Consider the following 25,619-nt stretch of genomic DNA (forward strand, 5'->3'; position numbering starts at 1 on the left):
CACTGCTCCATCTTCTTCCTGTCCCCAAGTTTCCTTGTGTTCAAAATTCTGCCCTCAGTCATACTTTCTTCTTTCACTATCCTTTTGTAACCATCCCCATAATTTCCATATCTATGCAGATAACTTCCAAATCCACACATCTAATCTTGATCTGTTCTCTGAGCACTACTCTTGAATTTTAAACTATCTGCTAGACATCTTCACTTGTACATCCTGCTAATATCTTAAAATCATCATATCTAAAATGGAATTAATTTTCTTTCCCAGAAAATCTGCTTCTTCCAACTTCCCTATTTCTGTCAAGGTTCAGACATCTTAGATACTTAAGCTTGAAACCTCAAATATCTTTGACTCTTTATTCTCCCTCAAATTCTTCATCTAATAAATTATGAAGTCCAATTAATTCTACCTTTGGAATTTTCCCCCTCCTAACCATTCTAAATACCACCACCCTATTTCTAGTTCTTATTATTTTTCATCTGAACTCCCAATTGCTTCCTAACTGACTTTCTTTTAGTCTTTTCACTACTCAAACTATTTTTAAAATTAAATTTATATTTTTCAATTAACAAAAATGTATTTTTTCTTTTACTCTCAAATGAAAAAGAGAAAGAAAATCATAATCTTCATAACAAATATGCAGTATCAGGAAAAGCAAACCCCCTCCTTGGCAATATACAAAAATTTGTGTTTTATTCTTCATCTTGAGTCTTCTGGCTCTATCAGGTAGAGAGGTAGCATAATTCATCATCAACATGCTAGACTTCTAATTGGTCATTGTATTGATGGAAATTGTTATATCTTTCAAAATCATTAGTCTTTGCAATATTGTTTTTATTGTCAAAAATATTCTCTAGGTTCAACTAACTTTTTACCAATTTATACAATTTTTTCTAGATTTCTTTGAAATCATCCTTTTTAGTACACTATTTCAAAGTTCAATTGTTTTTGTACAGCAAAATAACTGTATGGACATGTATACATATATTGTATTCAACTTATACTTTAACATATTTAACATGTATTGATCAACCTGCCATCTGAGGGAGGAGGGAGGGGAAGGAGAGGAAAAATTGGAACAAAATTGTCAATGCTGAAAAATTGCCCATGCATATATCTTGTAAATAAAAAGCTATAATTAATTTTTAAAAAACTGTCCTTTTTATTTTTTATGACACAATAAAATTCTATTACATCCATATACCATAATTTGCTAAGCCATTCTCCAATAGATAGGGCTTTCTCTAATCTATTTCTTCCCCAAAGCTTTCAAATGATCTTTATACTGTTTTTCTCTGATTATGTCATTACCTTAGTCAAAAAAAAAAAAATTCTTGATGTTCTATTGCCTATAGGTTGAAATGCAAGCTCTCATTCTGCCAATGAAAGCCTTACAGTCTAACTTTAACATTTTTAATATTATTTCACCTATTCCCCTTTATACACTCTGTAGTACAGCTAAGCTAGTCTGCTAGCTGTTTCCCAGTTTTCTACTGGCCATTCCTACCTCTAGTCATTCACATATCCTACATCCCATGCTTGGAAGACACCTCCTTTAAGGACAAGCTCAAGTCCCTCTTCCTTCATAAATCCTTCCCTAATACCTTCAGATGAGAATGAATTCCCTCTCCTCAAATTATCCCAGACTACTTTGTATGATTGTCTCTTTATCCTTACTAATTCTATCATGTATCATGGTTATTTGTGTGCATGTTGTATTACTCTTTTAGATTATAAGCGCCCTATGGATAAAGACTGTGGTGAGCTTTTTCTTCTAGCCTGGTTAGCTTAGAGGCCTATCTCTCTGCTTGGTTCCAAGATCTCTCTCCAAATGTCTTTAAATCCAAAGGTCTGGTCCTTCAGCCTCTGCCTCTGCTGTCTTCAGCCTCCAGCCAGCTCCAGTCTTCATGTCATTCCGGTGAAATCTCGACTTGTAGCTTCTTGCTCTGAAGAACTCTCCGACTGGCCCATTGGCCTATTTATGCTCCTTCCAGAGAGAGGGATTATGGGTAGTTCTACTTAGTACCTTGTTTCAGGTTCTGCCCAAAACATCTTCTTGTAAGATTAGATCAACTCTAATTACTTAGCAGTTAGTAAGGATTCCAACATCTCCCCCTTTCTTCTCCCCCTTTCTTTTGTTTTAAAACATAGGGGGTTTCTGAGGGGGTACACATAAATCCATCAATATGGGCCAGAACTTTGTAACAGATATACATGGTATACATAAATCCATCAATATGGGAGGCATTATACATAATTTACATAAGTACATAGCAATATAACACAGGCTAGTAGTAATGTAACAAATAACAAGAATCAATCTGAAAATTTACACATGTCCATAAGTCCTAGAAACAGTCCAATAGGATTCCATTGTCCATTAGTTCATGTGCCAGGAATCCAATAGTTCCTGTAAGCCCTGAAGTACTGCAAAAGTCTCATCAACAATTTTTCATCTCAGGGAACCCAATGATTCTTGCTGGTTTTTCAAGAAGTAAAACAGTTTCATCTTGTGTTAGGAAATCCAATGATTCCTGAAGCTTTTAAAAGTCTTTTTAACCGTTTCATAGTCAGCCATCTGATTCTTTCTCCATCTGTGGAAATATAAGCAGATCCTCTTCCCCAAGCAGTTAATCTAATTCCCTTCTATTTACCAAATTTGGGATTTCTCCTCATCATCTGGTAATTACACTGGAGTCGTTTGCATTGGATATTGTCTTGTTGTCTTAAAAGGCCTGTATTCTTCCCAACTGTAATCCTGATTGCTTTTCTGTTGGTTGATGACATCAGAATCCTGAATTTCTAAAGTCTCTCTGGGTGTAACCTCAGCTGCTATCATGCCCCACCTGTTCTTTGATTGATACTTTGGAGCTGGGCCTTGCCTCTCCTTCCTCTGGGTCAATATACATTTAGAGGCCCAATGAAAGCCTCGGTTGCATTTTGGACATGGGGTTTTGGGTTTTCTCTCACCCTGTCTTCTCACTTTATCTCCATTTCTACATTGGGCTCTCAAATGTCCAATTTTTCCGCAATGAAAACATCGACGAGTTTCTCTAGAATTCCTCTTCCAAGAAGGACCTTGTCTTTCCATGTTCATCATAGTCTGGGCATAATAAGCATTTGTGCCTACTGTGGCACAGCGTCTAATGATCTCCTCTAAAGAAGCATTTTTGTCTAGCCCCCATATAATTCTCTTGCAAACCTCATTGGCATTTTCCTTAGCCAAATGTTTAGTCATTATTTCTGTTGCTGCATTGTCTCCAATGGTTCTTATTACAGCTGTTTGTAAACGTCCCACAAAATCTGCAAAAGGTTCATTGGGACCTTGCTCTATTTTTGTGAAAGCATTATTTCCATCTTTCTGTCCAGGGAGAGAATTCCAAGCTTTTATTGCAGCCTCAGAAATTTGCTCATACACTGTTATGGGATAATAAATCTGTTCTGAACTCTCTGCATACTGACCTTCTCCAGTTAGTTGGTCAAAAGCAACTTGTACAATAGCTCCTGTTTGCCTATTGCATTGGGCTTGAATCCTACATAATTCATGAAACTCTGAAAGCCACAATAAATTTTGTCCCGGTTCAAGACATGTTTTAGTGATGGATTTCCAGTCATTCGGGGTTAAGATTTCATAAGACAAATTATCCAGTAACATCTTCACATAAGATGATGTAGCCCCATAAAGAGTGCAACCCTTTTTCAAATCTTTAATTTTTCCCAAATTAAAAGGAGTGTATTTTCTCTCTTTTTGACCTGAGGAGTTGAGCTCTTCAATCACAGGATATGCATTTATAAAATCAGATATATCTTCTCCTTCATTTTTTGCTTTAATTAATGCTTTTTCTAATCTTGTCAAATTCTGCTTTACAGGAGAAGCTGACTGTGTTTCTGTCTCTCTCCCTCCCCCTTGTTCCACCCATGAAGGGTTAATTGCGGGGGAAGGGTCATGAGATGTGGAATCACCTAATTCCTCCTGCTGTGAAGTATCATACTCAGAATTGTAATTAACTCCATTCTCATCTGATTCGTCCTCCTTTTCACCTAGTAAAGTTGGCATTTCTTCCTCCTGTACTTTCCTTTTCATCATTCTATCACTTAAATAACTTCTTATAGCCAATTGTATTACATTATATGTATTAATTATTGAGTTAGGCCCATTTTTATCATAGAATTGACAAAGATCCTCTCCAACCAATTTCCATTCATTTAGATCTAATTCCTTATCAAGAGAGAAACAAGGGCATATGTCCTTTACAGTTTGTAAAAATTCAGTGATTTGCTGTAAACTTATAATTAAACCTTGGCTTTCCATAACTTTGACAATGCTCTCTAAACATTTTCCTTGAACAGAAACAGGCTGTTTTCTAAATATCTGTCCCATCTTAGCTGAAATTCTACTTTAACTCTTCTAACAAAATTTCTTTGTTGCACTCACCCTAATTTCTGGGTTGAAGAGTCTTTTCCACTGGAACAGGATCAGAGGCTTTTCCACTTGAATCAGGATCGTAGCTTTTCCACTGAAATCCACTGAGGGGTCTGTTTGTCCCTGTTCGGGCGCCAAGATGTGGTGAGCTTTTTCTTCTAGCCTGGTTAGCTTAGAGGCCTATCTCTCTGCTTGGTTCCAAGATCTCTCTCCAAATGTCTTTAAATCCAAAGGTCTGGTCCTTCAGCCTCTGCCTCTGCTGTCTTCAGCCTCCAGCCAGCTCCAGTCTTCATGTCATTCCGGTGAAATCTCGACTTGTAGCTTCTTGCTCTGAAGAACTCTCCGACTGGCCCATTGGCCTATTTATGCTCCTTCCAGAGAGAGGGATTATGGGTAGTTCTACTTAGTACCTTGTTTCAGGTTCTGCCCAAAACATCTTCTTGTAAGATTAGATCAACTCTAATTAGTTAGCAGTTAGTAAGGATTCCAACAAAAGACTGCTATTTATTTCTACAGTGTGAGCTCCCTAAAGACTAGGAAAGGTATTGTCTAAAATCTTATCTCCCTCAGTGTCTAACATGCTAGAAGTTTATTATTTATGGAATTGAAATGATGAGAAAACCTTTTTGATAAGTCCAGCCAATCTATTACCAATATACTCTTTTTCAGTATATATGCTCTTTTCAGTCTCCATAGGACATACTTCTGTATTTTCCATGAACACATTGTTCTGGTACTTTGGTTCCATATATAAGCACAAATCTATTCTTTGAAATTGTGTAAGTAACTACTTCCCACATCTCCTGGGAACAACTATGGGATTGGAAGATATCTTAGTGATTAAAACAACTCTGTTTAATAGATTAAGAAACTAAGGTGAAGGGAGCTGAAGGGAGAGAACAAGTAAGGTACTTCTAGATATTCAATATATTCCTCATCCTATCCCATCCCCAGTGTCTTGGATTGCATCCTTCTTGGGACTCAAAGATCAACAACAGTCCAGCAAAGAAAAACAGGCAGTTTCCCCCTCTACTTGCACCCACTGTCCTAGATGCTGGATACTTTAGAATGCTACCACTTTTTTCCATGTCATACCTTGTTCTTCCCTACCAACTCACCTGCCAACCTGCTGTGGAAGGATATCAGTTAACAACTAATTTCTAGCCTCCTCAGTTGGACAAACATGAAGCAAGTCAACAATAGGACTCCAAGAGCAAAAGATCCAAGAGACAAAAGAATTCTACTTCGCCTGCTTTTTAGCAGGGCTTATCCTGTCAAAATGGAGGTAGGTAAGATGGAAGCTCAAAGGTATGATATGGACGGAATCCTCACTGTTGTTTGATAGCTTATATCTGCTATATATAGCACTTTAAAAAATACAAAACATCTTTTTTTTTCCATTTGATACTCATATAACGGGCAGGAAAATTGGGAAGGGATTTCAGTTAAGATGACAGGGGACAAGGAATTCAACACATTTACTAGCTAAACTCATTGTTTTCCAGGTACCTGTCTTCATCATAGAATTCACACAGACATATGCCAGAGCACATTTAGGGTTTTCTTTTACTTCTTTAGGTACCAGGGAATTAGGAAGCTTATGAAATATCCAACTCAGAAAAATCTTTCCAAGAGCCTCCATTGCTCTGGGAGCATTCTCAGGTGCTGTTCTCTGCCTGGGTGGGGCAGCAGGAGGGGTGGTGGTGGGCTAAATGGTCCCCTTGTGGGGTTTTGAGCCTTTGGATTTGCTGAGTCTCTGCTGTAGCCAAAGAATTATACCTAACAGCTCCTTCCATAAAAATCCCTCCCAGAGGTCTGCCTTACAAGGAGAGAAGTGAACAGCATGCAAATGAGCAGCCCCAAGCCTTTCTGGGTTTGCTCGGTTGGTATCACCCCTCTCCCAATGCTTTTGCTTAGCTCTCATCTCAGACACAGCCCTGGGCCCCATCACGGGAGCCTCCTGCCCTGTCTCTGAGTGCCGAAGGAGGACCCGGCCTTTAGAGAATGTTCTGTCCCTTCCCCTTTCAATCTCAAGGTGGAAAGTGATCCTCTGCTCCCTTTCCCAGGTAGTGGGGCGGAGCCGCCACCTGCTCCCAGTTTGAATAAAAACCATCCAGTTGTCTCTGCAAGGATCGGCTCCTTAGACTGAAACTGAGAAATGGGAGTAGGGGGGTGCAGGGAGGAAGCAAGCTTTGTGTCCAAGTGTCCGAAAGTAGGAGTTAAATCCCTGCGCCCTCTCGTTCCAGAATTTCTGCTTTGCCAGTTCAGCAGAGGGCGTGGACTTGAGGTACCTGTTAGTAAAGGAAACTGGTTGTATAGCACACGGAGCACTCAGGTGTTCCTGCAAGACTCACGGCCAGCCCACCCCCATCTCCCATCCCCACTGCACACACACGGAGGCCTTGAGCACACTCTAACACAGGAGGCCACACCATGCATCCGAAATAGATACACAAACACTTTAGAGACAATTGCTCTATTGCAGCAAAACCCCAAATTACATCCTCAGCAGAACAATGCTCTTTATCCTATTATTACAAATAGCATGTTAGTGCACAGATGTCCTGTATCCAGCACCAACAGCGACGGATAGATTCATCCTCTCTGAATGTCGTCTTCAAACATACATGATGTATATTTAAATCACAGAAGTTGGGGAATAATAGGACTTTAAAGGACCCAAGATATTATCTACTACCCTCCCACCTCCTATTTTTTAATATGAGAAAATTCAGATCCAGAGGAGTGATTAACAATAACTCACATTACTGTGGTAGTTTGAGGATTACAAAATTTTTTCTTCACAAAAGCCTCGGAAATAGGAAGCACAAGTATCCTTGATATCTCTCTCTCTCTCTCTCTCTCTCTCTCTCTCTCTCTCTCTCTCTCTCTCTCTCTCTCCCTTTGTTTCTGTCTTTCTATGTCTGTGTTTGTCTCTCTTTCTCTCTCTCCCTCCTTTCCCTTTCCCTTTCCTTCTCCCTCTTCTCCTTTCTCTCCATTTCTCTCCCCCTCATCCTTTCTTCCCCTTTTCTCTTTCTATCCTTCTCTCTCCCTCATAAAATACACACATCCTTCATTTGCATGGCATATCTATTCTCTTCCAAATGCCCAGGGACAGGTAGCCAACTACCCACTTGTTCCCAGACATCTCAACAGCCCACACATGGCTCACATGGAATTTCTTTCCAAATACATGTTCAGATACGCTAACACCCATATACACCTGTGCTTCTTGGATATATTTCTGGAGTCAGTCTCTGTGTTAGCAAGTAGCCTAGCATGATAAGAACAGTAAGAAATTCATCCTAAAGCTTTATATATGCACAGCACATGCTAGTATAAAATACAATGGGATTGTCTCATGGAATAGCCAAGATTCTCTTTCTCTCTGACCCCAGTCTTATCTATTAGGTAAGGGCTGACAGAAAAGGGTGGCCCTCTATACCTATAATGGAGAAGGGTGTATCTGCCAGAGGAGCAGTGTGCATTCCAAATCCAGCATCTGGGCTGTAAGGATGTAGATCCTGGAACTTATTTCAAGGTCAATTTGCTTCAGAATCAAAACCCATTTGCCATAAAGTACAGATATGCCAGGGAGAGGAACAGAGATGGAAGAAAGGGAAGGAACAGTCATTTAGGGAGTCAAAAGCAAAAAGATGTGTTCTTTAAAATGTGGTTTTCCTTTGGGTTCTTCTTCCATTACTTCCTCCTTCTTGCCCCCCAAGTTTATGCCCAATGGGCTCGGGCTTGCCTTCTATTGCCACCCCCACCCCTTATAATGTAAAGAGGAGGGACTTTGTTTCCACATCTCATCACCTAGGGTTAAAAGTGGCAAAGCCCTCTCTTGGGCACAGCTGCACTTTCCTGTCTCATTCCAAGTCACCAGGCCATTACTAAGCCATTACCAGGTCCAAGTAGACATTTTCCCTGAGTCAGTGACAGATTTCCCTGAGCCAGTGAGTAGAGCTCAGGGTGTCAGGGAGAATTGGCAGCAGCAATTTTCAACTCATTGTCAAATTGCTTCCTCTAGATATTACAGCCTCTTGGCTCTTTCATCGCCTCCTGTCCGTAGTCATTTCCTGTTCCTGGATTTCTGGGAACATCTCTTATTTCTCCATCCTTCCATCTTTAAACACCTCTCATGAGAGATACGGACCTGAATGAGCACCTTCCACAGGCCCTGCCTAGGCCTGGACACATGCAAACCATATACACAGGTTGACAGTAGCCAGTCACAATAACTACATACAGCAGGAGGCTGGAGGCAGGGTCCTCAGCTCTATTTTCTGGGACTGCCACTTTTCCACTCAATCTCCCCTTTCTCTAAATTGGAGACGATAATAGCTGTTTATAAAATGATTTGCTACCCCCTAAAGAAATAGGCTGTGTAAGTGCAAAAGAGCAGAGAATTTGAGAACAGCAAAAAGCATCGGATTGCCTGTAACAAGGGAGTCTATTGAAGACCAAACAGCACAATGAAGAAAAAGTCAATTTACTAGATAGACTCATTCGACAGCCCATATGCTTTTTATGCCCGTTGGCCAAATGGAAAATGGGCTTTCCTCAAATACCATAGCCATTGAACAGGCTCCCTGGTTGGGTTGCATTTCTTGGGTACATTGAGCTATGAAGCCAGGAGGTAAAAGGTAGCAGCAATGAAAATAGAAGCTGTGCTTCTGCCTACCTGCAGCATGCATCCATTCCCTTCAGTGGTTTTTAATTATTTATACTGTTTTTCATCACATTACCTAATAAAGGCAATAATAAAGAAAAAATGTGTCAGCACTGAGCACAGTGCTTGCCTGGCATGTAGAAGTGCTTAATAAATGCTTATGGATTGGTGAAAATAAAAGATTGTTAACACAGACCCTAGTTTCTAACAACAGAATACGAGAAAGTGGAACAGAACAATAAGAAAATTAATTGTTTAATTAACTACTTAATAATTAATTAAATCCATAAAATATAATAAGAAAGTAATGCTTTGGAGTTGAAAGACTTGGATTCAAATCCTATTTCTGCCATTGTGATATGTGATAACTAGATCAGGAGTTAGCAAACTACAACCCAAGTACCAATCAATCCCCAGTCTTATCCCCTGTGTTTCCATAGGGACCATAAATTAAGAAAGGTTTTTACATTTTTAAATCAAGTTTTAATGTATTTTAAGATCTTAAAGAAATTCTTAACCTGGGGTGGAGATTTGGCATACAAAAACAGGCAGTAGGACAAATTTGACTCTTGTAGTTTGCCCAGTCATTGCTTTACTGCTTACTTTCTTCATTTACAAAGGAATTGGATTAGAAGGCTCAGATAAGGAAGCCTTCTATTTACACATGATGCCTTGTTCTCAATAGCTGGGAGGAGGATACTTAGCACATAGAACATCAGCTACAGGAGGGCCCTTAGAGACCATCTCCTACAACTTTATTTTGTAGTTGTTGTGGTTCACTCGTGTCCAACTCTTCATGACCCCATTTGGGGTTTTCTTGGCAGAGAATCTGGAGTGATTGGCGCTTTCCTCCACCAGCTCATTTACAGATAAAGAATGTGAGGCAAACTGGACCAAGTGACTTGCCCTGCATCACCTAGCTAGTAAGTGTCTAAGGCCAGATTTGAAATCAGGGAGATGAGTCTTCCTGATTCCAAGCCTGGTACTCTATCCACTGTGTTACCTATCTATCTGTTCTGGACAGCACTGAATCTTTAGTCCAAACACATCATCCATCACCTTCATAAAGCCCATTAGACTAGTAGGGCCTGAAGCAGATTACAATATATATACACTCTTTCATTTGATAATCTCATCAACTCCCAAGGAGTCAATGATCTTCTCTATGCCAATGATTTTCAAATATACTTAACCATTTTTAACTTCTCTGCTGACTTCCAATTGCTTACTGGATATCTCAAATGGGATATTCCCCAGACATCTTAAACTTAACATGTCCCAAACTGAACTCATTATCTTTCCCCCGAAGCTTTCTCCTCTTCCAAACTTCTCTATTATTGTTCTATTATACCCTCCCCATCATGCAGGCTTACAAACTAGATAATCACTCTTGGTCACCCCCTGTATTTGATCTGTTGCCAAAATCCTTTTGCCCCCTTCTCTTCTCTGATAAATCATCCTAATGCAGACTGTCATCAATTATATCCAGATTATTGCAAAAATCTGCTGGCTGGCCTTTTTGCTATGTCTCTTCCTATTCCAATCCATTCTCTACAAAGCTGTCAAAATGATCTTCCTAAAGTTCAGGTCTGACCATGTTACTCTCCTGCTTAATAAATCCCATAGATTCTCTATCACTTCCAAGATTAACTATACATGTCTTGTTTGGTGTTCAAAGTCTTTCACTACCTGGCCCCTCTCCCCCTTTTCAGTCTTCTTACACCTTGTACCTTTCTCCACTATGTACTTGAAGATCCAGGAACAGTAGTTCCTTTGCTCAAGGTGCTCTGTCTCTAACCTCTGAGTACTTTCACTTAGCCTCCTCATTTCTTACTAATAGATCCCTTCAAGTCTCAAGTAAAATTATGGCTTCTACAGGAAGCTTTTCCAAGTGCCTCTTAAAGCTAGCCTCTTTCCTTTGTTCCTAGTTTATCCTGCAAACAGCTTGTTGTATATGGTTATTTGCATGTTGTCTCCTCCATTAGGCTGAGAGCTTCTTGAGAGTAGGGATTGTCATTTATCTTCCAATCATCAAAGCTTAACACAGTGGCAGGTATATAGCAGGTGCTTAATGAATGTTTATTGATTGACTTCTGCCTCATAGACTCTTTTACTTCCTTTAAGGAAGTTCAAGTGCCACTTTCTGCACCAAATCTTTCATGATTTCCTCAACTGCAAGTATCCTCCTTTGCTATCTTAAATTTATTTATTATTATTCTACATGTTTATACATATATGTATATCCCCTTGACAGAATACATGCCCCTTGAGAGCAGGGACTATTTTATTTTGTCTTTGTCTCCTTAGCAGCTAGTATAAGGTAGGCACTTTATCAATGCTTATTGATTGAGAGATCATTTCTTTGGTCTGTGGGTCAAGTCTAAGGAAGATCATTAACCTCATCAGCTAATGTCTATTTCACTATGTCATATATCCTCTAGTCCATCAGACTCTCAGCCAAGAAGTTTTTCTGGATTCCTCATTGTTTCTCACCTTCTGCATCCAAGCGGTTGTCAAGGTCTATCAATTTCACCTTTGCATCATCTCTCAAATACCCCTCCTTCTTTCTCTGATACTCTCATAACTTTAGTGTAGGTCTTCATCACCTCATTCCTGAATTATCATAATGTCCTGCCTGTCTCAAGTTTCTCCCCATCTCCCATACACTCACTGAAGTGATTTTCTTGAAGTGCAGGACCAATCATGATGTCTTCCTCAAGGATTAAATACAAAATACAGTTTAGCATTCATAATCTCATCCCTTTCTATCTTTCCAGTCTTTTTACACCTTACTCCTTAATAGTTATTCTTTTGTCTAGTGATACTGGCCTCTTGGCTGTTCCATGAACAAGATACTGCATTGTTTATGATTCTAGTCTCAAAGCCCAAGTGGACACTACGTAGTAGGGAAAGATTTTTGAGGAAATACAACAGACTGACTTAAACAACAATGGAATTTTGAAATGTGTGCTCCTCCAAATAGTAAATAGCAGACACCATAGGACCTTGACAATGAGAGAGGTAAAGAGGTGAAATTATCAGATGGGAAGCTCTAAGAGTAATTCTTGAGAGAACTGGATTTAGAGGACACTCAGAAGCTTTGAGCTAGTCCAAGCTAGGAGAATGAAAGTGAATAGAGCTCTGGACGTAGATTCAAGAACAACTGGGTTTAAATTCAGCTTCAGATACTTGCTAGCTATATGATCCTGAACAAGTCATGTCAGCTTTGTTTCATTGTCTTTACAATGGATATAATAAGAACACTTAGCATTCAGGGTTGTTGAGAGATAACATTTATAAAGTGCTATAGTTATCTGCAATAATGTAACATTTAATAATAATGATAATTATTACTATTAGAAACATTGAGTTTCCTTTGATAATGCTGGAGGGGTTTCCTCTGTGTCTCTTTACACTGAGGAAGTAGGCTGAGTAAGCATCACTAATGATGCTCTGACATTCCTGATATTCTTATCCCCTAACAGATCATCAGCATTTTCCCCCCTGTGGGAAGAATGAGAGATTAAAAGAAAAAGAACTGACCCATTTTTGGAAAGTGTTTATTTTCTGGTGTGGCTCAGTAATTGCTAATAATAGAGCTGGAACCCAAAGCTGGTCTCTAAGGAGCATTGGGCAGGAACTGCTACTGAACTTTACATAATCATTCTGGACATTTACTGAAGGCAGCACCTCCCTGTTTGAGGACTTCAGAGTACTTTACTGGAACAGTTTGCTCTCTCGATTTACAAATAGTCAGAGTGACCCATACCTTCCTTTCAGTTCACATTAGAGACAGAAGTCAGAGACAGAAACCCTGGATTGGAACTCCTACTCTCCTGGAATAGCTTTTCTGATTCTGTGTATCAGAAGAAGAGAATTCTAAATCTGGATAGTAATTTCTAAAAAAAATGAGATCTTCATGTTTCAGATAGGAAACAGCCCTTATCCTGAAAGAAATTCATAAATCAAGTCATAGTAAAGTCCAATGTTGCTGCCATCATTATTACTCAGTGGATTACTATTGGCTACTATTGTCCTCCTTGAAAGTAAGAGCTTTATAGGTGGGTGCTTTATAGGTTCTTCCTGATTCAAGTTGCAGAACTGGTGTTAGGGGACTACCCACTGTATTATAGTAACAGAGATGGGCTACACGTGGAGGAGAGGCATCTGCAGCAGAAGGAAGGTAATAAGGATGAATGCAAGAATACTGTCCCAGTTCATAGGCTCAGGTAATCTGTGACTAAAGAAACTGGAAGAAAGCTAGTCGAATCTACTCATTTACAGGTGAAATTAACCAATTAAGCAATCTCTCAAAAAAGAAGCACTTCACTAAATGCCTATTAGAAACCAAACACTGTACGGGGTATCCAGGATGCACATACAGACCTTGTCCTCAAGAAACTGACATTCTATCTGTCCAAGGTCACACATTTCCATGTAACCCTGGCCAAAGTGCTTAATCTCCCTATATTTCAATTTCCTCATCCAAAGTTGGCATAATTATAATAATAATAATAATAATGACAATAGCCACCATACAAGTTAATTCTTATGAAGTATTTTATAAATCTTGAATTGCAATTTAAATGTGAAATATTACTATTACCTGCAGGTTAACTGACTCATTTACCTGAGACTCAGTTTCCTCACTTGAAAAATGAAAGAGTGGAAACAGAGAGTCATTTCTCCTGGGATTCAATGCTTCTATGAGTGACATATAGTGTTGTTTTTATTGTAATAGCATACATATGTTAAATTCCCTCGGTGTCTGAGAAGGGGAGTTTTTAAGGCTATTCCTATTAATGTGAGTTCTAATGAGTTTTTCCCTAGACTAAAGAATGCTCTATACCATCAAGGATTTTATCTGCAGTCAGGCATTTAGCTCCCAAATTAGAATCATTATAAGAAAAGGAGTGGGCAGTGTCTCTTGGCCCTCCCTACTCCCTTGATTCTCCTTTCCTCACCTCATATAGCTCCCTCCTCACCAAAGTCAGGTTTCCAAGGTAGGGTGGAGAAATGGGGGTAGGGGTGAGTGGTAAGAGAAACCTAATTACACCTGTTGGAAGAAAAAGGAGAAAGGGGCATTGTGGTGGTAGATGTGCTAGGAACTCACTATACTGTCAATAATCAAGGATAAAGGATTCTACCTTATGGCTACAATGATGAAATCACAATCCTCCTTCTTCCTTTCATTACCTTCTGGATACCTTCTAATAAGGCATCAGGATGGCAGCATATTTTCAAGCCATTCTTCTTGGTAAGCAGAAATTAGTTTACTGCAAGGAGATACACACATATATATACATGCAAATATATCTATCTATATATATATATATATATGCATGTAACTATTATATATATACTGTGTATATATAGATGTGTGTCTATATGTTATATATAGAGAGACTACATACTTAAATAGCTATTAAATGTACATAATATACCTAGAAATCTATGATTTTTTCATAAATGTTTATCAAGATATATACACATATATAATATGTATATATACACACATACACAATGCTTATAAAATATATATTATATATGGATATATTTATGCATATACATAGGTATATATAATATTCATACATGCATAGACAGAGATCTATCAGAAATTTTCCACAATGGGAAACTATAATCTAATTAAAAAATCATATTATGGTTCCATGTGTATATGTCATTTGTAAGATATGTTAATGAAGAATTGTTGGCACATTGTTCATAGCACAGCTAAGCTATGGGTTATATATTTTGTTAGGTACCTCTGTAAAGTGAAACTATCCCTCCTGAGTTTTGTTGTGACAGCTCCATGAAGTGAATCAGCTGTAGCTGCATTTTTGCAACTAGTAGCTGCTTTCTGTTTATCAAAATGTTCACAAGGTGGTCAGAAAAAGTCATACAAGGACACTCTCAAAGACTCTCTTAAGAATTTTGGAATTGATTGTGAGCTAGGAGATGCTGGCACAGGCTTGTCCAGCCTGGTGTGCCCTCCTCAGAAAAGGTGCCATGTTCCATGAGCAAAACAGAATTAAATTAGCTCAGAAGAAACCTAAGTTATGCAAAATTAGAGACTCTACCCCAAATTTTCATAGAGATTATCAACTTATGGCAGAGCATTCTGAGCTCATATAGGTCTAATCAGCCATCGTCAGACATATTAATTTGACACTAACATAGCAATGTCATTTTGATCCTCTTCAAGAGAACTAATCAAATTGAACAGAATTGGCTATAAAACTGGATTGCACTTAAATATTTGGAGCTATGTCAGTGGTACTCAGCTCATCCTGAAGCATTCCTACCAACACATGAAGCCCATTGAAAACATTCATCCCATAAACTTTAACAAACTAAAAACAAATGAGTTTGATGCAAACATTTTTTCACATTAAAAATTAAGGAAGAAAATTTCCTAGTTTCTTTGCAGATATATGTATGGAGGGAGTGGGGAGTATTATGGTTATAAAATTCTTAAAATATCAGACTTTTTTTAACATATTGGTTAGTTTTGCTTTTTATTTTCTCCCTCTTTAAAAATTATTTCTTAGAAGGGATATTTCACTGCTAGGTATGTCTTCTTTGTGTATGGGGGTGGATATTGGGAAATGTAAGTGATTTAAGAACAAAAGGATTTCAATAAAAATCTATTTTAAAAATTCAAAGCAAAGCATATCCATGTCATCTGGTGATCAAGTATTTAGAATATCAGCCATTTAAAATGAAAGGTATACTAAGTCATACTTATGGCTGTTTGTGTTTTCCTTAACAAAATGCTGTACTACTACTAACATTGTTGTACTGATGATGAATCAGCAATTAACAAAAATAAATTTGTAATGCTATCTGTTGGTTTTATAACATTTATTTTTATGTTACTTAACACATTTCATCTTCCAGAAAATTATCCCTTATAATAAAGAATTTTCTTTAAAATGGTAGAAAGAGTTCAGCAAAACTAATAAAAAATTTTTGTGTGATGTCATACATGGCATACTATATCCATTTTTCTCCATTTTTACAGAGAAGCATGAGGAGGGACCTTCTTTAATGCCTTCTCTGGGACTATGTTTGATTATTGTTATTTTTCCATATTCAGGCTTTAAGAGGGCCTAATTTTAAACAATGTTTTTGTGTATACAAAACTATAGAAATATATAGATGAGTTTTTAATTACAGGTGAATGTAGTAGCATTAGAGCCCCATTTTGTCCAAACAAATTTCTCTAGATAATTATTTGAGTCTAGCCTATTCTTCTTACTTGAATCATCATTAGACCACCCTTTAGAGATAATGACTTAAGCCACAGCAGTGAATGAGATTGCAAATGGAGGAAAATTATATAGAAAGAGATGATGACTCTGCTATAGTGCCTTGGGTAAAGCCTATAATTAAGGGCTAGTGATTGAAGAAGTTCCATTAAGTAAAGCAGAGAAGGAACCATCATAAAAGAAAGATGGGACCTAGAAGGACCAGGAGAGGATAGTATCATGGAAACAAAAGAAGTAATATTTTAAGAAGGTTATATAACATTGTCAGATACTTTTTGAGAGACTAAGGAGCAAGAAGAATATTTTAAAATGAACTTGAGGTTAAGGCATTTAGGAAGTTACCCTAACATAAAGGGATATTTCAGTAGAGCGATGGAATGAAAACCAGGTTGCAGGAGTTAGAGGGAAGATTGTGAGATGAGAAAGTGGAAGCAGTGAGTGTTGATGACTCTTGAGAGGTTTGACAATGGAATGAAAGGGAAATGGAAAAATGGAATGGTACATGGAAGGATAACAAGTTTTAAGGGAAGAGTTTTTGTTTGCTTCTGAATATATGATGTGTGTGTGTGTGTGTGTGTGTGTGTGTGTATGTGTGTGTGTGTGTGTCTTTATAAGGATTCAGGAAATCTTGAGAATGTTTATAGACCACAAATAAAAGAACTATTGGGAAAAACGTTATTGAAGATACAAAAAAGGGAGGGGGGAATTGAAAGAGCAAATTTCCAGAGCAGAGTGGGAAAACGGGATTTTGAGGGAGAGAATGTAGCTTTGGGGAAAAAAAAAGATGAATATTATTTTCCTTAGAGACAGAAAAGGAGAAGAACAGGATGGCTAAAAATACAAGGTGTCCCAAAAGTCTTGGTTCTGTTTTAAGCAATACGTTTTGAGGACATCCTGTACAGAAAGATGGGCAGCAGGGCCAACTCATCATACTCTCTAAACCAGCTCTTTTTTCTGACTAATAGGAGTGTATTTCTGGCAGTAGCATTGGCTTTTTCCCGGGTTAATAGGCCAGAAACCTGGAAATCAGCTTTGATTCCCCTTTTTTCTTTTTCTTTGATATCTAGTCAAGTCCTACTTATTCTGCTAAGCATTTCTCATTCCTATCACTTCACAGTTATATTACTGCAACAGGCTTCTTAATGGTCTTTCTCTCTATAGTCTATCTTCCACATTCCTTCTTGTACATTGTCACTCTATTTGTCTACCTAAAATACCAATTTAATGTCACCACTCCCTTATTTAAAAACTTTAATGATTCCCCATCAAGGAAATAGGCTGTAAAGTATAAAGCACTGCATTTGAAGTCAGAAAGACTTGGGTTACATCTTGTTTCATATACAAATTGCATGTGTGATCTTGGATGAGTCACTTAATCTCTAGGGGGTCAATTTTTCTTTTCATTTTCAAAATGAGGGATTGGATTTAATGACTTTGAAATTTTCTTACAGCTCTAATGCTCTGATCTTATGTCTCTAGGATAAAATCCAGTTTCCTTACCCAAGTAATCAAGTTATTACAATGGGAATTCTCGATACCAATGTAATTGTCCAGACCAAAAGGAATAAAAAAAGTTAGTAATATTCTGATTAAATTGAGTTGTTCCTCTCTGTAACCTCCATCCTTCTGATCCTATTTCTATTCCCTGGGGCTAAACAGAACAAGTTTTAACCTTCTTACCTCTTATTGATGAAAGCTTTTCGTATACTTGGGGACATATAGTATGTTTAACCAGAGCATTCTCTTCTCCAGGCTTACCATTCTGAATTTCTTTAACTGCTCCTCATATAGCATATAGTCTCAAATCCCCTCATCAATTCTTCTTGTCCTCCTCTCAATGAGCTCCATTTCTTCAATATCCATTCTAACATTTTATTCCCAAAAATGAATGCATTACTAGAGATGTAGACTGTTAAGAACAGAGGAAGGCAGAACTGTCACCTCTCTTGAAATAGAGATCTTAGAGGATAAGAACAATGTGCTATCACTTTCCTTCCCCCTTTCTTTTGCCTCCACAGCATGTGGAGGTCACCTAAAGAAAAGTTTTTGAAGGAGTCAATTAATCACTCAATAGACATTTATTAAATACAATTTACATCGGCAAGTATGGTACTAGGCCCTGGGGTTACAAAAACAAAAACCAAAAAAAAAAAAAAATGGAATAATTGTTGCTTTCAAAAAAGTTTTCATTCTACCAGGGGAGATAATATTTCTGTGTGTATGCATATACAAACATGTATATCTGTGTACACATAAACATATGCATATTACTTAGATATTTGTCAAGGAATGCAGGCTTGCATTTTAGAAGTTTATTTTTTTAAAAGTTAGTCATTTTCTATAGAACATATTTGAATAATGAATTCTCTTTGGAGAAATGATATAGCTATTCTGCAATAATAGCATAGCAACTTCTATAGGCAGAGGAGCTGGTCACATAACTCTCTGCTCTGTAGCTTATAATGCAGGGCCAAGAAGATATCTTCTGAAGTTCTCTGAATCTGCTCAGTATTATATTCCTTTGTGATAGCAAAAATGAATGGCTATTAAAAAAAAATCTTCTAATTTGTTTAAATATGAAGCTTCCACTTAGATGATTTTTGGTATTGCCCAATAAATAAATAAAAACCTAAAAATTCAGATAGATATCTATACAGATATAGAATAAAATGTAGCTTTAGTTAGACTTTTAAAAAATCTGAATGTGCAATTACATTGATGTACTATTGTTATTATTCAGTCTTTCAGTCATGTCTGACTCCTTGTGACCCCATTTGGGGGTTTCTTGGCAGAGATACTTAAAATAGTTTGCCATTTCCTTCTCTAGCTTATTTTTACAAATGAGAAAATTGAGGCAAACAGGATTAAGTGATTTGACCAGGGTTACACTGCTAGTAAGTGTCTGAGGCTAAATTTGAATTCAGGTATATAGACATGTTCTGACTCCAGGCCCTGTACTCTATCTACTATACCACCTAGTTGTCCCATACATTCCTGTAGGGAATTCCTATTATAGCAACTTGACTAGATAGCAAAAGGAATTGAAAGAAAAATATCCTAGAGACATAAACTCATTGTTATAGAGCTGCAAGAAAATCTCAAAAGTCATTGAATTCAATCCCCTCATTTTGAAAATGAAAAAAAAATATGGAGGACTAAAGATTAAGTGACTTGTCCAAGATCACATATGCAGTGAGTATATGAATTCAATCCCCTCATTTTGAAAATGAAAAAAAAAATATGGAGGACTAAAGATTAAGTGACTTGTCCAAGATCACATATGCAGTGAGTATATAAAGAAGGATGCAAACCTAAGTTTTCTGACTCCAAATGCAAAGCTTCCTCCTTTACAGCCTGTTTCCTTGATGGACAACTATTAAAAGTTTTTAAATAAGGGAGTGGTGGGATACATTAATATTTTAGGTAGAAAAATGGAGTTACAATGTATATGAAGGAATGTGGGAGGTTGTCTAAAGAGAGAAAGACTATTAAGGAATCTGTTGTAGTTAAAAAAAATTTATATAATATGTCACATATAGAAATATATACATATTTCATTATATACATATAACATATATGTATACAGAATACAAAATAAATTCCATTAAAGAGGCTATTATCATAAAAAGGGTTATAAGAAATATATAAATACTAAATAATTACTTATTATATATGCATATATACATACAGAATAAAATATAAAACAAATTCCATTAAGGAGGCTATTATAGTAAAATTGTATAATTTATTATAAAAACATAATATGATATTATGTATATACAAACATAAATAGAATACAAAATACAAATATAATTCCATTTACAATGGATACAAATAATACAAAATACAAAATAAATTCCATTAAATGTATATAATATATAAATATCAGAGATATATTATGTGTGTGTGTATATATATATATATATATGTATGTATGTATAGACAGAATAAAATACAAAAAAAAAATCAGGGTGAGTATAGAAAGTTAAAAAAAAAAAAAAAAAGGTGATCCTTGAACTGAATCTTAAAGAAAGTAAGGTAGAGTTGGATCTATAAGGTAGAGTTGGATGGTTTTATGTATATGGATAATAAAAAGGGTTTTTGCCTTTCCCCTTCCTCCTCCTTCTCTGGGCCCACATTGATTTGGGGCCTTGATCTCACTTAAGGTCAGTACAAAGACGCTTTCATCCCCTCCTCTTCAGCAGCGATAAGGGGAATGAAACCCCTTCGTCTAACTTAGGGTCGCTAAACGCCTTGGTTTTGTTTGTTTCAGCCAGTCTATTTTCTTTCTTGGTTTACCCTGCTCATTGTTAGACAATTTAACGATTGTTTTTGGTGGTATTAGAGTGTCCTATTTAGCGCTACCCACAGTGGGGAGCTGGTGTAATTTGTGCCTGCAATTTTTTTTTTCTCTTTACAAGCCATGGCTGGAGCTGCTGGGGTGATACTGCCAGAGCTGCACAAATGAGGGAAACAAAGAAATAAATCTCAGTCTGCCGCAGAGGGCAGAGTCGCCCCTACAGTACCACCCTCGGGGGTGGGAGAAGGAGAAAAGCTGCAGCTCTCCTAGGAATGGGAAGAGCGTCTCCCGCGCGTCATCCCCAGAAGGGAAAAGCACTCCACTTAAAGTCACTCTAGTATATAATATTTACATTATGACAATTGGGGTCTCAGGGTTGGGTCTCAGGCAAGATGCAGAAAGTGGAACCGATTGTTAAGAAGTGGACTAAGTTCAAAATGCAAAGTCATGGCTATCCATCTGCTCTGCACAAAGCCTTGTACCCATAAAGAGCTCTTCGATCTTCTCGGGATTAAGACAAAGCCTATTGCTGGAAACCAAGCCTGAGTCACAGTCGGGAAACCACACAGCATGAAAGCCACTATCAGGGAAATTAAAGTTAGAGATGGAAAAGACCTGTTAGGGCACATCGTCCATTACCCAGCGTGGGCAAGATTGTTCCCTGCAGTGTAGTCTCCAGGGCTTTGTCTTGTCCGGATTTAAATGACTCCAGTAATAAGGCTTTTGCCACACCTCAGAAGTTAGGCATAATAATGAAATGAGTCCATGTACTGAGCCGACGGGCACCCCGGGCCGCTGGCTTCAATGCAGTGGATTCTGAGAAAATTCTAAGTAAATAAGGCAGTCAGGGTGTAATGTGAGCAGGACCACTAGACACCCAGTAATCCTGAGCTCCTGCATGGAACAAACAATCCTAGTCCTCTACGGTCTTCATACCCACGGGAACAGTGCTCCACAGCATCAGCCACACCTGCATTACAGCCGTTAACCGAGCCTCCTGAGAACCTACTGCGTGCAGGTCCAGTTCTTTCCTGGGTCCCCAGCTCCCCGCTATACATTGAACTAAAACTGCAGAATACATTTGGGTTAAGTTTCAAGTTGGATTCTATACTTCTCCATATGCTATGCAACAAACACAAGTCCATTGGATCAGGAGCTAATTTCTGAAGAGGATAATAAGGGAATGTTGTCATGGCAGAGAAATAAAAAAAAAGAAGAAAGTCATGAGATAAAAGGGCAAAGGGTCCTAAGACATGAAGCTAACCAGAAAGACAGCAAAGTCTTGGTCTCTTGCCATATTTGGGGCCTTTGACCTCATGGGAAATGTCAGATATGTGCTTATTGCTTTGCATATTGGAAAGTGGAGACTGTACCTCCTCTGACCTCTGTTAAATAAATAATCTCCATTACTAAGTCTTCCTTTGTGCCGGAGAACAGTATTCTTTCATCTGAGCTCTTTCCCATTCTGGTCATTTGCAAATCCATAATGCAACAGATGCTAAGGGTTACCAAAATCTTATTTTTCTTAAGCTACATCAACCTTATTTTCTGCTGCAAGGAGGAAAGCCAGCCTAGGCTAGATCCCTTTGGTCTCTCCACTTTGTATTGTGTATCTATGCCACATTTATTGTCTACTATCACCCATCAGCACCACCACAAAACACAAACCCCACAATCATAGCCTTGCTTTCCCTCACAATGTTGCCTCGGGGGACCCAATGGTTCCCCTGACAGCGCTCAGAAAACTTCTTCCTAGGGAAATAGCCCCAGCAGGATTGGTCAGTCATCATATAAGAGCTGGGCCTTGAAGTAGAAACAGACAAGGCGGAGGAAGAGCGTTCCCTAGGGGGAGAAACAGCATGTACATAAGTAGAGACTGGTTCAAGAAGTAGAGCATGGAGACCCATCCAAGAGCGTTTGCTCTCGGCACTTGAGCTAAGAAAAGGAATACCAGACAGAAGCAGACATCACGTAAGGCTGATACCTAGGGAATGTTTTTAGGGAAATGTCTCCATGGTAGAACCTCTCTTTGTTACAATAATCTTAGATCTGATCTACACTCTGGATGGAAGCTGGAAAAACATTCCCCTCTAGGGGGAAATAGAAGTCAGCAGGTAGGAGAGAGAGTAGAAAAAGAGTGCAGAGGGGCAGGGGTTTGATGTAAGGGACTGAAGGAGGCAGCCACAGAATAGTCATCTCGCTGATAAAAAATGGTTTCTTGATAATTATCACCTGGCACTGTGGCAAAAAGATTCAGACATTTGGGCGGAGAAGGACAGGGCTAACCCTGTAGGAGGAGAAGAATGATAAGAAGATTCAGGATTATGCCATCTAAAGATCAATAAAGGAACTCCAGATGTTTATTCAGAAGAATAGTGATAGTTGTTTTCAAGTATTTAAAGGTTTCTCCATGAAGAAGGGTTAGCCTTGTTCCCACATAGCACCAGCGTCCAGAACTGGGATTAATGAGTAGTTGCTAGAGGGAGGCAGCCTTTAGTTCCAGGTAAGGGATAACTTAAGATAAATATCGCTACCCCAAAATGGAATGAGCTACCTCAAAAAGAGATTTCCCCTTTCCCAGAGGTCTTTAGGTAGAAGTTGGATGACTGCTTAATAGTAATGATGGACAGTGGATTTCTTTTTGAGTGTGGGCTGGGCTAGAGTGCTTTTGACATCCCTTGCTCCTCTGAAATTTTGGTGTATTTTCTGATTCTAAGTGCACACAAGTTTCTTTTTTTGTTTATTTCAATTTTTCATTTTATTTTATTTTTTTTTATTTTATTCATGCTTAACATGAGGCATCCTGACTGAGATTAGTTGGGAACCTGAGTGGTCCTTCATTTCAGAGATCTGCTCTCCAAAAGAAATAGAATAGCTGACCACTTGGACAGAAGTCATTTATGTCTAATAACAATAATAGTGTTTATTTGGTTCTTTGAGATTTACAAAGCACTTTAAAATGTCATCTCATTTAGTACTCATAACAATGGGTGCTATTTTTAACCTCCATTTTATTGATAAGAAGATGAAAGCTGAGAGAGTTTAAGTGGCTCATTCAGGTCACACAACTAGTGTATGAAGTAGGATTTGAATCTAGGATTTCCTGAATACAAGTCCAACACTATGTTCACTTTGGCACCTAAAAACTTCTACCTTCAGCACAAGTCTTCTTGCCAATCTCTTTAATGTTAGTGCCTTCTCTCTATTGATTATTTCCAATTTATCTTCTATACATCTTGTTTATAGATAATTGTTTCACATGGTCTTCCTCATTAGATTATGAGCTCCTTGGGAAAAAAAAGACTGTCTTTTGCCTTTCTTTGTATCCTCAGCACTTAGCACAGCACTAAATAAATGCCTGTTGACAAACAGACCCAGATTCTAGTTGATGGGAACAGGTGCCAAGATAGCTTGAAGAAATTGTGTTACTTATTTATGGATTCATTAGGGGTATTTAGATAGCAAAGTGGATAAGAAACTGAAGTGAGGAAGATCTGGTTTGAATGCTGCATCAGACACTTATTAGATATATGCTCATAAGCAAATCATTTAACTTTTCTCAGACTCAATTATCTCATCTGTAAAATAGGGATAATTATACCACCTATCTTATGAGGCTGTTGGGAGGATTAAATAAGATGTCAATAATTTTGCAATCCATAAAACTATATAAAGTCAGTTATTATAATCTTAGTGTAAGATTTCTATCCTCTATAACTCATCATTAACTGTAATCTATAAATTGCTTTTTAAAAATTTGTCACTTTAAGATAGGAAGAATATATGTGTAGGGGAGAAAAGGAGAGAAAGAGAGAGACAAAGAGGGTTAGAGACACAAAGAGAAAAAGAAAAATGAGGGGCAGGGAGATGGTGCAGTGGATAGAGCACCAGCCCTGAAGTCAGGAGGATCTAAGTTCAAATCTGGTGTCAGATACTTAACACTTCCTAGCTCTGTGACCCTGGGCAAGTCACTTAACCCCAATTGCCAGAGAGAGAGAGAGAGAGAGAGAGAGAGAGAGAGAGAGAGAGACAGAGAGAGAGAGAGAAATGAGAGGGCAGATAAAGATCCACATACACAGAGAGACAGAAACAGAGATAAAAAGAGACAGACATAGAGTCAGAGAAAGATAGAGAAGAGAATACGCAGAGAGGGTGAGACAGAGATTCAGAGAGGGAGAGATAGAGACAGAGACACATAGAGATACAGACAGACAGAGACAGGGAGAGAGAAAGACACAGAGACAAAGAGACACACATAGAGAGAAAGAGAGACAGAGACAGAGAGACAGAGAGAGAGATCTATTTGGAGTGTGACCTGCACAAGTCACCTCATCTGTTCATCTTTTTGGGACTCAGTTTTTTCCTTATTTGTAAAATGAGACAGATAGATGGTTTTTAATTTCTCTTTAAGGTTCAAATCTACAATCCTTAAGGGAAGATGATGTTTTGGGTTCATCTATGAAATGTCCCCTTTGCTTTTGCATTTCATTAAAAGCACTCTAGCAGCTGTGACAACCAGTCAGCCACAGCAGATAGGGAAAGCAAACTTTCCTTCATGGGGTCACATTAACAAAACAGCTGAAGAGTGTTACTCAGTTTTCTTTCTTTTTTTTTTCCGGCTCTGAGGAAGAACATGGGAAATGGAGACTTGGGGTTGGTGACTGCCACCTGTCTGAGCTCTTCTCCAAGGTAATTCCACTGTAACCTCACAAAGCTTCTGCCCAAGCTGTGTCTTGAATGCTGCTTCTGGTTGAGTCTGGGTGTGGCAGACACTTGTATGAGATGTGTAAAGCCATTTGAGCTGCTCCAAAACTATCACCACTTACATGCTAGTTTGAAGTGGGACATCCTACAGTTCTCAAGGGGATTACCCAGAAAGTGACAACCAATTTTAATTTAGGTGATCATGATGGAAGCTCAGAAGAAGGAGGTCTCAAGATGGATAAATGTAGC

General features: G+C 38.2%; 1 protein-coding gene across 3 annotated transcripts in view; it reads right to left on the reverse strand.

The window, feature by feature from the left end:
- Positions 1-25,619, reverse strand: part of LOC127554796 (neurotrimin) — a 1,375,146-nt gene that overhangs the window by 1,064,376 nt on the left and 285,151 nt on the right. Inside the window, exon 2 of one of the 3 annotated variants that reach the window (XM_051986658.1) lies at positions 9,108-9,171. The exons of the other annotated variants lie outside the window; for them this stretch is intronic. Coding sequence (XP_051842618.1) covers positions 9,108-9,120 — 13 coding nt within the window. The 5' untranslated portion in view covers positions 9,121-9,171. The remainder of the gene's footprint in view (positions 1-9,107; positions 9,172-25,619) is intronic. 3 annotated transcript variants of the gene reach the window in all.

This window comes from Antechinus flavipes, chromosome 3, assembly GCF_016432865.1.
Source record: "Antechinus flavipes isolate AdamAnt ecotype Samford, QLD, Australia chromosome 3, AdamAnt_v2, whole genome shotgun sequence".
In the NCBI taxonomy this organism is placed as follows: Eukaryota; Metazoa; Chordata; class Mammalia; order Dasyuromorphia; family Dasyuridae; genus Antechinus; species Antechinus flavipes.